Source organism: Psammomys obesus, unplaced genomic scaffold, assembly GCF_907164565.1.
Source record: "Psammomys obesus unplaced genomic scaffold, mPsaObe1.curated_primary_1811, whole genome shotgun sequence".
NCBI classification, from domain to species: domain Eukaryota; kingdom Metazoa; phylum Chordata; class Mammalia; order Rodentia; family Muridae; genus Psammomys; species Psammomys obesus.
In genome coordinates this window covers 9,105,064-9,121,724 of record NW_026596095.1, presented here as the reverse complement: position 1 = coordinate 9,121,724, position 16,661 = coordinate 9,105,064, and the positions used below count along the sequence as shown (strand labels likewise).

Sequence of the window (16,661 nt, the reverse complement as noted above, 5' to 3'; positions counted from 1 at the left end):
TTATTATTATTATTATTATTATTATTATTATTATTATTATTATTATTATTTTAAATGGGGTCCAACTGGCCTAATGGCTTTGCAGTTAAATGCACTGGCTACTCTTCCAGAGGACCTGGTTCAATTCCCAGCACCCACATGGCAGCTTATAACTGTTTGTAACTCCAGTCCTGGGAACTCTGACACCCTCTTCTGGCCTCCATGGCACCAGGCACACATATGGTGCACATATAAACATGTAGGCAAAACACCCATATGTATAAAATAAGTCAGTTAGCCAATAAATAAATAAAAATTTAAAAAAAATTGGTAGTGGCTCTCACCTTTAGAAAAGCTGTTCTTTTGAAGGACGCAGGAAGTCATCTGGCAAGGAAGTTCATTTACTGTAGAACTGTATTAGCCCCTGTTTTGTAGGTGTCTGCTTAGTCGCAGTGGGCATAGTTATGTCTCTTGCCACAGACTTCAAACACCTGACCCAAAGAAGAAGAAAGCTGTTAATCGAAAACAGACTAGAGCCAGGCAAGGTGGCACACGCCTGTAATCTCAGCACTCAGGGAGGCAGAGGCAGGTGGATCTCAGTGAGTTCGAGACCAGCCTAGTCTACCAAACGAGTCCAGGACAGCCAAGGTTACACAGAGAAACCCTGTCTGGGAGAGAGAGAGAGAGATAGAGAAAGAGAGAGGGACAGAGAGAGAGAAGAGCTGCATTTAGCACGGGTGAGGAAATTTACCTCTGAAGAACAAGAACTCATGCTTCTTACACACGTGAATCCGTTAGAGTGAGGGATGACTCAGCTGGACATGGTGGCACACACCTGCAGTCCCAGCACTTGGCAGGACGCTCGGCAGGATCCCAAGTTGAAGGCTAGCCTCAAGCATATGTGTAGTGAGTCTCTGTCTCACAACAAAACAGGACGGGGGACAGACAGACAGACAGAAACAACCAAAAATAGAGGGATTATAGTAACAAAAAAAATTACTAAGATTTTCTTACCTGGTTTAAGTAAGAATTCCACTAAGAATAACTTTTTTTGCATAATTTACCTCAACAAGAGTTATGTATTTTCAAAGTTCATCTCTCTTGCTTTAATTCACTACAGAATTGATAGAGAAAAGGCAGAGAACTTCAGTTTTTGTATTAAACATAATTATTCTTCTAGTCTCATTAAAAAAAAATAATTGATTTCTTTTGAGACAGGGACTTGTTATGTAGCCCAGGTTGGCTAGAACTTACAATCTTCCTCAGTGCTGGGATAACAGGTGTGTGCCATCATGCTGAAATTTCATCCCCTTTTAAGTCAAATACTCCAACCAATTTATTCTTCAAAGATTTATCTATTTGTTACTTTTATGTGTGTGTGTCTGTATGTATCATATATGTGGTATGGTGTATCCTGTGTGTGCCTGGTGCTCACAGAGACCAGAAGAGGACACCAGGTTCCCTGGAACGGGAGTTAGAAGCAGTTAAGAGCTGCCATGTGGGTGCTGGGAGCCAAATTGGGGGCTTCTGCAAGAGTAGCAAGTGCTTTCAACTGCTGAGCCATCTCTCCAGCCCCTCTGACCAATTCTTCTGGACAAACTCATTTGTGCTTTTAACAAGTCACCACAATTTTTTTTATTAAGAATGCTCATAAAATATGCATGAACTTGCAATGTGAGCAGCAAATTGTTTCCTGTTACTTTAAAAATGCTGCTTCATGCTGTACAAACTAGAGAGGTCAGGCTGTTCTGCCTCTCATCCTTTTGTTTCCTAGCCGCAAATGTGACTTCCATTATATATTAGAACGAACTCATAATAAACAAAAATGAGTGTCATATACCCCTGGGAATCACACCTCTGACAGTCTGACACCCCAGGACGCTCTTCCCATGACGTGAAACTATCCACGGTGACTCCGACTTAGAGTTCATAATAATGGCTCGCCCATCACTGGGACATTTTGGTGCAACCAAAGTGTGCTGTAGTTGCAGGCGGCGATAGTCCTTGTTGGACCTGGGGTGTTGGGCTGACACTTGTGATTAGCATTGGGATAGTGCTTGTTTAATCTATAAGTGAAGACAGGGTTTCTCTGCGTAGCCTTGGGTGTCCAGGACTCTCTTTGTAGACCAGGCTGGCCTTCCACTCACAGTGCTCTGCCTGCCTCTGCCTCCCTGAGTGCTGGGATTACAGGCGTGTGCCCCTAAGTCCCTGGCTGTGACTATGTTTTGTAAAAGTTTATGCAATGAAAATGAGATGGTTTATAATACCTTACCAGAATGCCCAGATACCACTGATAAAAAAGGCCATCATTCCAGTATATGGAAACACACACACATCTTTATATATATATATATGTATATATGTATACATATACACACTGTTAGAGGCAGATAGACCCATAACATCTAATTAAAGAGGAATATAATCAAAATGAAACATACTGTGCAATATGCAGAAAAGAATTGGGGATTCCATGTTGATATGAGTTCAGTTAAGTTCCCTCCAAGATTCTGAATCCCTAGCTTCAGTACCTCTGAATGTGTATTTGGAAATAGGTCCATTTGCATATATAATAGTTTTGAGGAGTTCATGTTCCAGTAGGATTGACCTTTAATGAACCATTACTAATGTCCAATAAAAAGGGGAAACTGGAGCCCAGAAATTCTGTGTGAAGATCAGAGTTAGGCCACCAAAGTGGAGGAACCATCAGAGGCTGGCAGCAAGGGTGGAGCAGAGAATTCCCTTCAGAAGGACATACCTGTTTGCACCTTTACCTTGGACTTTTGGCTTCTAGAACTGTGACACATTCTCTTGCTGAAACCCTGTCCCCTCCACCTTCTACCCATTTCTTTGTTACAACCCTCCCACTTTAATCCAGTTTTAGTGGAAGAGATGTAAAGGCATGGAAGGACATGGGACTTTACAAGTCTAGGATGCAATGGGCAGCTACAACTAAATCGAGCTATACTTCCAGGTAGCTTTCTTCCAGAGAGACACAGATGCTCAGTTGAAAGCAGCAGGCTTTGCGTTCACTTAGACAAGTCTGTATGAACATACATACCACATTTTCCTTTTGATTGTTACATTAAATTGAATAAACTTGCATTTCCTAATTCCAGGGCTGTGACTCAGACTTTCTCTTGACAAAATAGGTAGTGGGAGGAGGACTGTGGGACTGAGAAGATATTTTGACCTCTTGCAACATAGACCTGAGTCTGTCAGAGGGGAGCAGTGATCAGGCTCTTCTGAAGTCACATGACAGCAAAAAGTGCCCAACCCCCACTTTTAGATGCTTTTTGAAAAAACAGAATTTCAAGTTGACCTTTGGAGTTCTGTAGAGATTTTAGACATGGAAAGCAAAATAAGATTTGGTGGCGCATTGCTAACATGCAAATGAGGTGTTGTTCATCTGTGTATTTGGCAGGTACCACATGCACACATGCACTCCCCAAAAGGGGAGAGATACTATTACCTGCTAAGTTCCTTGTACACCTGTACATAACTCATGATGTTTAAGATTTTATAAAGTATTCACTCACTTTTAAATTTCATCAGAACCACTTAATTAAGCAGTTAACTTTGTGGGAGGATAAGAACCTTTGGGACACATGCCTACAAGACAGCCATGACTACTGCTGACCACAAAGATGCTGAAAAGTCATGCTGTGGCAGCATGACTATTGCCGCCACAAACTCATATTTTCTGAGTTGGGACAAGAATGGCTTGCTTTAATTCATAAATAAGTTGAGGATGAAAATGTAGGGAAAAACTAGTACAGTAAAGCAAATATTTATACGCAGTTCCTCAGAGCTCCTTGATTTCTGATGAGGCCACAGGAGGGAACCATCTACATTTGAGTTGTCTGAAGCAAGAAAATCATACAACAAAGCAGTTACTCAGCTTGTGGAAACAAGATAGCTTCAAAACTTAAATATAAATTAGAGGATGGAAACGTAGCTTGATGGTTGATTGCTTGTGCAGCATGCAGGAAGCTCTGGATTTTGTCCATAGCAGCACTTGGTGTCAGGCATAATTGGCGGCAGGAGGTGGAGGTGGGAAATTCAGGAGTTCAGAGTCATCTTTGTCTACCTTGTGAATTCAAAGTTAGCATGAGCTGTATGAGACATTGTCTCAAAGCAACAACGAAATTTACCAGAAAATGGTAACCACATCCAACAGGACTTATCATAACTTCTTAGGGTGTCCAGTGTACTTCTGAGGGTGACAGTGCACTGCCTATTTCAGGGATGAGGGATGTAAATAATGAGCTCCTCCCTGCAAAGGGAATTAACTGACTGGTCTCCTAAACCAAGGTTTTTAGATTCAAAGTGACTAGATGTTTCTGGGGAACAGAAAACCTAATTTTTATAATTCTAGAAGCCTGCTGTTGGAATAAAAACACATTCTATATCCTGGGATCTTTGTTGGGAGAATATATAACCTGGGCTTATGATAATGGATTGACAGTGGAAACTGGTGCATGGCTGGCTGAGGAGCGGAAATACAAGTCAAAGCAAAGCTCAGGTTTCATGTGGTGCTTTTACGCAGTGTTAAAATTCTTTTTCCCTTAGGCTGCAGGCAGTCATTGGAAAAGGAGAAATGTTCCTGAAAAAGGAAACAGAAAAGAAAAATATCCTGCTATATGGTGGGACAGAAAAACATGTTATTTCTTGAGCTTATTCTAGATAATACTTTTAACTAGTTTTTTATATTAATATTATTCATATTAAATATATGTAACATATTGAATATGTTACATATTATCCTTGAAATATATAATATAGCCTATTAAATTTAATTGCTCAATAGAGGCAAAGGGACAGTAAGAATGGTTGTGTACTGTCATGAAAAAAAAAACAAAACAAGACAAAATTCTTTGTTGAGTTAGTGTTGCTACTCCTAACTGACACTGTTAACTTTTCACTTGTTGCTTTGTGAAACAGTAAACCCTCAAATGCTGACATCTCACACATTGCTGTTTAGGGGGCAGTGTTCTGTGTCGCTGTGATAAGTTGGCCCCTCTTGGGCACACAGGGCTCGTCTTGCCTGCTGCTGTGATCTTTGGCCATCCCTCCTTTCTTCTCACTCACACATTTCAGTGTCACTAAAGACAGTGAACTTGAAAATAGAAAAAAAAAATAGCTCCAGTAGAGCCGATTCTATGGTCAAGTGCTGAATTTTAAATCGCCCAAATAATTATGTAGATAAGTAGCAAAAGCAAATTTTCAGGTAAAAATTAATTTTTAATGCTTCATGTTGTTTTAATTTTGCATGGCATGCCTGGCCCGAAAATAGTTTACCAAGTTCTGTGGGTATCTGGATTGGGGATGGGCAGGCCTTCCCCTGACATACATACATCATAACTCTAATATGATTATAGATGTTGGAGGGACTCCATTTGCCTCATGGCAATTTAACCCCCCCACCGTGTGTGTGTGTGTGTGTGTGTGTGTGTGTGTGTACATTAGAGGATATTTTTTCTTCCACAATGTGTTATCCAGGCATCAAACTGAGCCATCTCACAAGTCCACCTTAGGACAATCTTGAAAGTACATTAAATACAATTCCAAGAATTTTTTTTAAATGTTTGTGGTATTCTGCTGTATTTTAATAAATTATATAAATGGTTAGAATGTGCTAAATTTTATGTTATGTTTCGACTGAGAAAGATCCTAGGCTCTCGTGTATGTGTGTGTGTGTTAGCTCTAGGATCTTCTGATTGATGAATGTATATTTCTAGATCAAATATGATAGGCAAGGTTTGCATGTTATTGTGTTTAGCAACTATATACTTGCTCATGGATTATTTAGAATGATTACACTTTTCAGATGTTGAAGCTCTTCTACTTCATTATGGCTATTAAAGGGATACCCCTAGATATCAAAACTCTCTAACTTTTGAAATTCTCACTTGTATGTCACTGTTTTGGATGTGTGTGAGGACAGTGGAGTGGTGGGTGGTAGCGTGTGCTGGTTCTGTGTGAGCCAGTCGCTGGATTTTTGTTTTCCTAGGCGAACATAAAGTACTAAGGAAAGTTAAGTGTGACAGACCACCTGCAGAACTCTAAGCACATCTCTGAAGTCTGAGGAAGGAAAGCAGGAGGCTGGCGAGGTGGTTTAGCAGTTCAGAGCACTTGCTGCCCTTCCAGAGGACCCGGTTCAGTTCCCAGCATCCACGTGATGGCTCACAACCGTAACTACAGATCTAGGACCTCTGACACCTTCTGGTCTCCCAGGGCAGCAGGCATGCCTCTGGTGGTTCCCATGCAAACATTCACGCCCACATTCATATACCTAACAACAAAGTTTTAAAAAGAAGAAAATTAGTTTAATGACAAAATGCAGAAACTGGTTTGCTTTTATAGTGATGGATTATACACCAGAGTGCCTGGCTGTTTCTAAGACATTTTATATATTTTGGTAAGTCCCTGACACTATTTCTGTCTCTCATTCAGAAAAGGGGAGTGCTTGCGTACATTGCCAATTTCCGCCTGCTTGCTGAGCTTTCCAGCCCCTTTGTGAACCAGAGGTAGGTTACAAATATTATCAGTTTTAAAGTTGTGTGGTTTATGTTAATTTGTAGAAACCTTTTCTTAAAAGATGCTGAGCCTTTAATAGAAAAACAAAAAAAAAAATGTCTGATATAAATTATTGTCACCATTGTACAAATGAGGAAAACGGGTCTTAGAGGGTTTTGGGGGCTCACATTTCTGTTGGTCTCTCTTGATCTTTGTATCGGTGTCCAACATCCCTGCGAATCCTAACACAGCAAAGCTTTCCATTTTGATTTGGCTTTCTATTTCAGTGTTTAATCTATTGCAGCCTTTGGCTGCTAACATCTTGCCTTACCAAAGGCTGGCTGTTCAAACAAAGAGAACTGAAGCACTGACAAATGATGGGCGCGTAGAATCCAGACTTTCTATTAGTGTCTTCATTCTGTTCTGGGATCTAGTAAAGTGTCACACTGGATATGATGCCCCTCCACTCTGGTGACATGTCTCCATCATCTCTTCTGGTCCATAATGGGTTCTTGTCTTTCCTGGCTTGTCCTCACCTTGATTCTTTGTTGGGAACTGGCCAGTTTTCTCATACAGTGTCCCTGCCTTGGGCTCACTGGAAGCTTTTCTCATGGAGTGAGTCTTGTACAGGTAAGAATTCCCCCTGTCACACCTTACCAGGGATACTTGACCATGACATCTCTAGCCATGTCAGCAGTCATTGCCTGGGTAAGGTGAAGTTTGCCAGGTTCCCCACTAGGAAATTTTTCTTTTCCCTGTTCTGTTCTTGGAAAGCGAGTATTGAGTTGTAGCCTGCCTTCAAGGTTCTGAAGGAAGAGAGGACATTCCCCCCCCCACGCCTCATCCTGCTTCCGTTTCCTCCCTTCTGTTATCCGTGGCAGTGAACATTTTTACAATGAATATATTATTACCCTTCATTTAACAAGGTCTGTTGATTCTTTTGCTTGAGCTGCTCAGTTGTCCCTTTCTTTCCACACCTGTGGTTCTACATTCAGCCTTCACAATCTTCATGGTTGGCCACTTCAGAGCCATCTTGCCTGTGATCCTCTTTTGATACCGTTTTTCTTATTGAAAAGCATCTGTTTACACGACTCTCTGCTTTTCAGAGTTCTCTGTGATATGCTCCATATGTTACCAGCTTTATTTCTGACTACTCAACATGAATTTTGTATCCTCTCTGCTGTACCTGTCCGCTATCCCCACCTTTCTTCCTGTAATTCCCTCATCTAGCCAGTCAAAAATTCCAAACCTGCAGAAACCTTAGTCTTTTGTGATTAGTACAGGATAACACAAAGCTGGGAGTCTCAAACCAGTTACATGTGAGTTATGAAGCTTAAATCACATCATGCCTGTGAGTGAGCTCACAGATACTGGTGACCATGAGGCATGGGCATAGAAGGAAGGCGGCAAAGGTCATGAACATGACCCCATCCTTTCTGCACTGGAAACACTTTGGATTACCTGTGAGGTCTTTAGAGCATGTGTGTAGTTCATACTGTTGGCATAGAAGAGTTCTCTAGTTAATAAGACTTCTCTCACTTAGAATTGAGATAGTTAGCTAGTTTCTATAGCATCCATCCTGAGAGGATCAGACCCATGTCCATACCTTCCTGGGTTGTTGATCACAAGTAGTCTTAGACAAGGCATGTTCTTCTAAAAACATCCCACACATGAGGCTGGCCTGCTTATAAATACCTTTAATTTGTTTCTCAGGAGACGAGATATTGGTATGTTTACAGGTGATTAGCCTGGATTCTTTTCTTTGTTCTCTCTCTTCCTGTCTTTTTCCTTTACAGTAGGACAGAAAGTTGTCATTTCTCAGACAGAAAAAAGAAATTGGAGAAGTATGGTTAACATTTCACCAAGTACTATATAAGTTTTTGTTTGTCAATGTTTCATATATTTTAATGTTACTTGTTTAAGAAGATAATCTGTTTAGCAGGCTTAAGTCCATTTTTATGTTTTTCAGAAGTGAGTTTCTGACACCTTTAATCCCAGCAGGAGGCAGGGATTTGAGGCAGGAGGCTCAAGAGCTCAAGGTCATCTTCAACTTCCTAATGGGTTCCAAGCCAGTTTTTTTTTTTTAATCGCATGTGCCTCACACCTCCCGAGTGGGAGCACAGCCATAGAACATTTTCAGGGTATAGAAAGTCCTTTTGGACTGTTGCTTAAGAACAGGTGGACAGACTTCTGTTGGCCAGCCAAACTGGCCGCTGCTGTTTGTTTATTTTTCCTGGAATACCACCACATTTGTTTGCTTCACATGCTTGCGTTCACCCGACAGCCATAAACAAAGCCAAGAGCTGAACCCAGAACATCCTGTCTCCAGATCTAGGATGTGAACGTCCGCATCTTTCTGTTGATGGAAAAAGTTCACTGATCCCTGCTGCAGACCACTGACCTTCCTCCAGCCCTGCCCTCTGTGCTATCAGTTTCCACAGTGAAAATGATACACAGTGCCTTGCTGCTTAGGGGATAAAATTCAAGCTCTTTAACATGTCACATAACTGTCTCCAACTGTGACTGTCTTCCCCTTTTCTGCCATGCTTTTCCCCAAGCTTCTATCTCTATCTCCTTTGATTCCTGACAAGCTGTTTTTTTGTCATCTTCCTCACTCTTCACCACTCAACCCATAGACGTTTGCTTCTCTGAAGTGGGCCGAGTGCCTCAGGCTTTGTGATTCATAATAGCAATGCATGTTTGCTGAGTTTCCCTCGGTTAGAATAGCTAGGTTGTGTGCTGTGAATATGCGTAGCTTTATTAACTGCGAAACTGCCTTCTAAAGTGACTGTATCTATCTCCATTTTGTTGTTTTCCTAATGACAGACAGTGCCGAACATGTTTGCTTTTGATTTTTTCAACATGATAATTTTTTGTATTTGTTTCCTTTTTTTGAGAAGGGGCCTTACCATGTTGCCCAGATTTGACTCAAACTGCCCAGGCTCAAGTGATGGTATCTCAGTCTCCTACATGTGCCACTGGGCTTCAAGTGTCTTGTAGTATGCTTATTCTCCATCTGAGTGCTTTGGATCATCTGTAATGGGATGTTTAAGATCATTTACCCTTGTTATAAGTGTGCTGTTCCCGTAATGTTGAGGTTTAAGTGTTATTTTAGATATGGTATGTTATTGCATATTAATGTTTTAAGTATTTTCAACTACACTGTGGTTGTTGTTTTTTAATCTTTTTTCAAAGTGAAAATTTTATTCGTTTGTTTGCTTGCTTGTTTCACGTGACATACAAAGCCAAGTAGCTGAACCTAAAACATTCTGTCTCCAGAGCTAAGACATGACAGGGTTTCTTGTGTGGTTCTAGCTGTCCTGGCACTCATGTAGACTCAGAGACCTGCCTGCCTTTGCCTCCTGAGTGCTGGGATTAAAGGCCATCATGCCTGGCCTCAAAGTGCAAAATTTTAATTCTGGTGAAGTCCAGGTTATCAGCTTATTGGTCTTGCCCCTCCCCGCCCCACTATGGCTTGCTCTTCATTGTCCTATCTAAAAACGTTATTTTTTTTCTAGAAGTTTTATAGTTTTGCATTTTACATGTATGTTTTTAATCTATTTTGAGTTATTTTCTGTGCTTAACTTCATTTTCCCCACACACGGATGCTTGCACTGTGTCCATACTTTTTCTGTTGAGTTTACCTAATGTCAGTGTCAAAAGTCACCTTGACGTATTTGTGTGTCTGTCTCTGAGAGTTTTGTGTCATTAGTTTGTTTCATTCACTGATGCTCTGCTGTCTCGACTATGTAGCTTTACAGTGATTTCTCAGAAGTAAGTATTATGGCTCCTCCAGCTGTTCTTTCGCAGTGTGTTAACTCTTCAAAGCACTTTGCTTCTCCATATAAATCATTTTTGTGTGGGTGTGCTCACGCACACGTATGTGTATCAGAGGTGACATCATTGCTTCTCCACCTTATCTTTCTTACACGAGGCTTCTCACTGAGCATAGTGCCTGGCATTTAGCTAGATGAGCCGGCAAACGAGCCCCCAGGATCTTGCCTTCAGCTTCCCTCTCCCAGCAGCAGGATTACAGTTACAATGTGATCCTTAAATTCTTTCTGTAGCCTAAAACATGAGAATAAGATGGCAGATTCCCAAGCTGTGGAGTAATTGTGACGTTTCTTTGATCCTCTTATCAGGTGGTTCTTTGAAGCCCTGAAGTACCCCAAGTTTTCCAAAGCCAACGTCATCAATGGAATTCTCATGACAGTGGTCTTTTTCATTGTGCGGATCATTGCAATACCTCCAATGTATTTCTATATGTACTCCGTGTACGGAACAGAACCCTTCATAAGGGTTGGATTTACAGTTCAGTTTATTTGGCTCTCTTCTTGTCTTGTTTTGGATGTGATGAATGTCATGTGGATGATCAAAATCACGAAAGGATGCCTCAAAGTCATCTCTCTCATCAGACAAGAAAAAGCGAAGAATAGCCTTCAGAACGGAAAACTCGATTAAAGGCTTCATCAAACACCTCCGTTTCCATAAGCCATCTTCATTCCTCCGCGTCGCATCTACTGGTAGATGAGCTCCTGGCATGTTCCTGTGCTGCTCTGTTAGTTATGATTGTTAATCGGGGATTCAGTGTTTTCTTCTTCCTTTTCTTTAATCTTTAGTGAAGAGAAAATAAAATTTAGTTTTCACTCCAAGGTTTTTCCTCCCTCCTGCATTTTAAGCATGGATAGAAATGACAAGGTTTAAATAAAAGTTGTAAGTAGGGCAGCGAAACTTTTCTGAACTCTCAGTGTACATGGGGATTCATTCTCTGCAGAGAAATGACTGGTAGTTTGGTGGCCTTGGCATACCACCCGTTGTGCCGAAGGAATGAGAACTACTTTTCAGTCTGTAAGCAGCTCAACGTGTTGTGTTTTTATTTTTTTCTACTGTCAGTGCCCGGGTAGGGTATAATTTCTAAGTTGCTAACATGTCCTTTTCCCCAGGCCATCAGCAACGACACAAGTTCATTTGGATATGCAGTCGTCTCTTATAATGGAATATTTCTTGCCTTGATAATATCGTATTTGAAAATACTTCATGCATTTTAAGATTTCAGATGTTGCTTTATTTTTATCCTTAGTGCTTTATCCAATTATATTTTAAAAATGTTATAGTCAGGCAAGGCTTAAGACCCATTGTGTGGATCTTGGGGATAAAGGTCTTCTAAAAGTGCATGATGAGAGATGACCACCAAAGCTAATAGGAGGACTCTTTAGGAACACGTCCTCACGACTACTGCCTTCCCCTCTGCTTCCTTGTACTTTTCCCATGAAAAGCATACTTCCCTGAGTTTAAAGCCTGATACCAGAGTACCAGTCTTTTCCCAAATGCATTTGACATACTCCTGAAATCGGCCTGATTTTGGCGAGACTGAGACTACAGACAAGTCGGTGTTTGTGTCTTACTCACAGAGTTTACTCAAACTTGCTTAGTTTATCTTTGCTTTTTTTGTTTTTCTTAAAGAGCAGGAAGGAAGGTGATTTAACCCAATTACTCTGAAATTGTCATTCTGTGTGAAGAAAGTGTGTGTGTGTTTACTTTTACTTTGGTTCTTTCAATCCAAATATAGAATTATATATTTAGCTATTGTTGCCTTTATTTATTTTTTTTCTGAAGTACTTGACTTTAATGATTGTTCTTTAGAAAAAGACTTAATTCAATTAGTGGGGAATACTTGAATTTAACTGAACCTAAACCAAAAGATCTAATCCATTTGGAGTCTGAGATTTTAGGAGGACGTTTGACTCTCTTTCATTATTCATCTTGTGATGATGAAAGGAGGCTAGTGGATTGTAATCCAAACATTTAATGTCATGTATTTTAGTTTAATTGTCTAATACAAGTAGAGCCTGGAAAGTTCTTGTATGTGTAAAGATGGGAATTAAGCTTCAGTCAATCAAATAATAGAGTTAGGTTGATTGTCTCATAATTGGTATATTTACTCTTGAAAGATGAATGTAAAAGATAGGACTTTATCAGAAAAGCAGCTACTGCTACATTGGTAATGGCTTGCTGAGTTTATTTCTGTCTACACCATAGGCACATGAGTATATATTGGTGGTCTAAAGGGTAAAGGTATAGGAACACAAGTGATTTTATATTGTTCTTGGCTCTTTTACAAAAAAAAGGTCTTTTTTTTTTTTAAGAGGTAAGAAGACATTTGTATTATAAAACTATTTTGGAAATTGACTAAGAAAGGAATAAATCTTGAGATAAATATTTTTGACTCTTTGGATATCGCTGTAGTTCTGGACACAGATTTTAAACTCACCATCAAAACGATGACAACATACAGTAATGAATCTCCATGTAGGCAATAATTGTTTTGTGCTTAAAAGGTCATTTCTATTTCATTGCCATTGGCTTTTCATAGCCAGTCACCAAATAAGTATGTTCAGAATATCAAACATTAAACTAAGATTTATCATTGCCTTTGTTAGCATGCCTTATTAGCTGCAGCATCCAAAATTCAACTTCCCATGTTCTTTCATAGAATAGAAATGCAATGGAAATACCCTGCAAACTGCCACTGCAAGTCAGCCCCTCACCGCGGCTGCATTTTGCTGTTCTGTGATTATATTTATCAACCTAAAATACAAATAAAGACAGAACATGATATTTGTTAAAACAATGAAATTTTCATTTATGGAATAACAAATTTTTGCTAGATATTTTAGATATTAAGTATTTTGGCTACATGGATTAATTCAAATGAGTCTATTAGGCATTCTGATATTTAAAACTCTTAAAAAATATTTATAGAAAATAAAAGCAAATTGGTATAAATTTTTAAGCAGTTCTATTTTTCTAGAAAAGATTAGTGACAATCTGAATGTGTAGTATTCTAGAAAATAAAATTTCTCGTGAAACTTAAAAAAAAAGAGCTAAAATGAACTAATAGCATGCAAGATCGTGGATCCTGCATTCAGTATTTTATGTGTGAGACTTAACATTTTTCAAGCTTGGGTTCATAGAATTTGCATTCTTGTGTCTAAAATCATTTGGAGAATTGTTTGCATTCACTTGAAATTCAAAATGGAGTTACATATACATGCAAAGAAATTAACTCAAACTAAATTACTCACTGGCATGTTGGCTTTTTGCATTCTAACTTTTTTTTTATTTCATGGGCCAGCTGCGTGTTAAGAGATGAGTAATGGTACGTTGTTACCATCTCTGAGAGTCACTTTGCTGTATTTTGGATAAACTGAGTCTAGGAAGGTCTGGTTGGAAAATTGCCTAGTTTAGAAGTATTTGGATGAAATCTTTCATAAATTTTAATAAGTTGCTTAACTCAGTTTTTGTTCAAGTGTCAGAGTTTTTAATTGCTTCCTTTGAGACCTCGGGCATTTGGAGACAACTTCTTCATGAGGATTCAGCTTGACTGTGGGTAGCATTTCTTAGGCATTTGGGAATGTCGTTTTGCCACGGAGGCACAAAGGGAAAAGTGCCATCACAATGCACATTTCTTTCCTTTCATTATTAAGAAGAATCAGCATGTTTCACAAGACCTTACTAACCTCTCTGGATAATGTTTTTCCTACATTGCTGTTACCTCCAAGTCTGTAAATAACGTCTTAAAGACTGGTTTTCTTGTACTGTCTTGCTTTAAGCCCTTTAGTTCTTTGTGCAGTTGGAAACTCCACATGGTTCTGGGCGTCCATAGAGTTTCACAGAAGGTGATGCATTTTGTTTTGTGTTTTGGATTTTATCGAAAGGAAACATGCAGTTTGTCAGAATGGCAGTGTTTTTCAGCAGGTGTGAGTCCACACACCAGTGTGAACCTTGCTGTATGAAGAGACTCTAAAGAGACACACAGACCTTCTGGCCTTAACCACAACTGGCTCACGCTAAAGCTGTTGAAAGCCAATCCTGATGCAAAACTCTGATGATATGCGTAGAAATAAGAAAAGCCCACAGGACCTAGTGTGGGAGACAGCAATACTGCCTTTGCTTTCAGAGATGGTATTTCTTCCTCTGTGGAGCATTTTCTGTCTGAGCTCACCTGTCTTGTTCACTCTTCTCTCTAATGCCCCACAGACTTCAGTGTCCTTTCCATATGCCAGGACCTTTATGCATTTCTTTCTGAGACATCCCCCAGTCATCTGTATGCTTCTCAATCTCTTGTGGCAAGTTTCAAAGTTTACCCATAGGTTTCCTCATGGAAACAAGCATCGCAGGAGCGTGAAGATCTGACAAACCACACTTTACTAAGAGGCTATGGGAAGCCGGTTAGGACATAATAATAATACCTGTTTAAAACATGAAACAAAGGTAATTATGGTGTTATTAGGAACCGTCTGTAAGCTCGTTCCTAAACTCGCCTAGTGACAAGAGTTTTATAAAGTTCCAGCTGGGGATCTACCATAGATGTGTTCATTATATAAATTTCCTTTTAGAACGCATGGCAGTATTGAGGGTGTAGAACGGAGCTGTTTTGGTGAGGACAGGGTCTGGCTTGTGGCAAACTGTTTCAGAGTCTTGCTTTTTAATTTGAAAACAAACTTCCTAGCTGATGAGTTATGTCATGTTTCCGGGAGTACAGCACCCGGGGACTTGAGCCTTGGTACCTCTGTGGTCCAGACTTTAGCTTACACCTACTTGGTAGTGTGTCGTACTTTGATTATTTTCAATAGCAGCAGGCAGCTTCTAAGAAAGGTGTGTTTGCATGTATCCACATTTACATGTATCCACTCCGAGCTGCGTGCGGTTCAGCTACCAGGCCCTACACACAAGACCAAACACAATGAAAACTATTTCTAAATCTCAGATTTATAAGCTCCATATACTCTGGCTGGAAACTTGTTAGACACCGTCTCACTTTTTTTTTCTTTGCATTTTTATGTAGTTCTGCAATTGATGTGCGTTATAATCATTTACTTCTTTTTTGGATAACGGAACCTAAAAATACAGCTGTAAATAAAGTGTGCTCTGTGTTTTGTTTCTTGCTTGGTTGGTTTCTGAAGGAATATGTCTGCTTTTTACTTAAGGAATTTTGGTGTAGATGATATTCTTAAAAGTAGGGTAAGTTATGGGGTTTTTAAGTTATTTGAATTTGTGATAACATTTCACCTTAGATCTTATTTGCAAAAGCCACTTTAGAACAGCAGTACATGCGTTAGCTGTAGTTACATGTACAACCTTTCTCTGATACTATCATATATTATATTGTCACAAAGGTTTTTGAAGCCTCTCAAAATATGCCTAATAATTTATTTCCATAAGACTGAAGAGTTTTATTTACAAAACACAAGACCAGATAATTTCCAAACCAGTGTTACCAAGCTGTATCAGTAATTAAAATTTAATCTGGGACCTTTGATTTCGGTTTCTGGTTGTGCTTTGTTTGAAGGGTAATAAGTGTCTTTTTGGTACTTTCATTAAAATTTTGAAATGTTTGTATACTTTGTATGTGTGCCATTTTCAAGTTTATGCAAGTTCTAAGCAATAACCTGCATGGTCTACCTGGTCAGCATCCTGTGTCTTGACAGTTTCCTTTCATAATAAGAATGATACAAACCAACATTGTATAACTCCTCTCCCAACGAACACCTTGGGATTTTCTTGTGTTGAAACACTGCTATAATGTGGTGCAAACTTTGTATTTTGTGGAGAAAAAAAATAAAGCCACACTATTTAGTGCAAAAGTTTGTATGGTGTATGATTAAATAGTATTTAGTGGGCAGATTGGTAAGCCTGAGTTCTTTCGGTTGTCTGTGTTTATATACTTCAGAGTCCCTTTCCCATCTCCTGGATGAGATTCCAGCCTCAGAGAAAACCAGAAGTTGCATATATTTTAGTTTGTGTTTATTAACAGGAGGATTGGCACTATGCAATCAGTTGGTTCTTGTACATTAAATGAAGCCTTGGCAGTTAGATTTTGATCTCCTTTCTTTGCCTCTCTGGCCTCTCCTGAGCTCCAGTGCTTTTTGCCAAATGTCTTGGCAGAAGTTTCCTGCTTCTCAAATTGCAAGCAGTCTGAATCTTGCATCTGGGTCTTGAGTATCAGTAGATCAGGAAGCTGAGCACTAACTGAATAGAGTGCTGAGTGGTTTTGCCCTTAGAAGAGTATCATGAGTCATGCTTCTGAATGTGCCTGAAATGTGGCATTGAAACCGCCATAGGAACAGCTGAATTTCAAAATGAAAATAGCAATCCCAGCT

General features: G+C 39.6%; 1 protein-coding gene across 2 annotated transcripts in view; it reads left to right on the top strand.

Moving 5' to 3' along the window:
• Tlcd4 (TLC domain containing 4) overlaps nucleotides 1-16,145 on the top strand; it is a 61,720-nt gene extending 45,575 nt beyond the window's left edge. For both annotated transcript variants that reach the window (XM_055628134.1, XM_055628133.1), the window contains exons 6-7: nucleotides 6,436-6,509; nucleotides 10,641-16,145. In XM_055628134.1, the coding sequence (XP_055484109.1) occupies nucleotides 6,436-6,509; nucleotides 10,641-10,959 (393 nt within the window). In that variant the 3' untranslated portion in view covers nucleotides 10,960-16,145. The remainder of the gene's footprint in view (nucleotides 1-6,435; nucleotides 6,510-10,640) is intronic.
• Nucleotides 16,146-16,661: the final 516 nt, after the last annotated feature.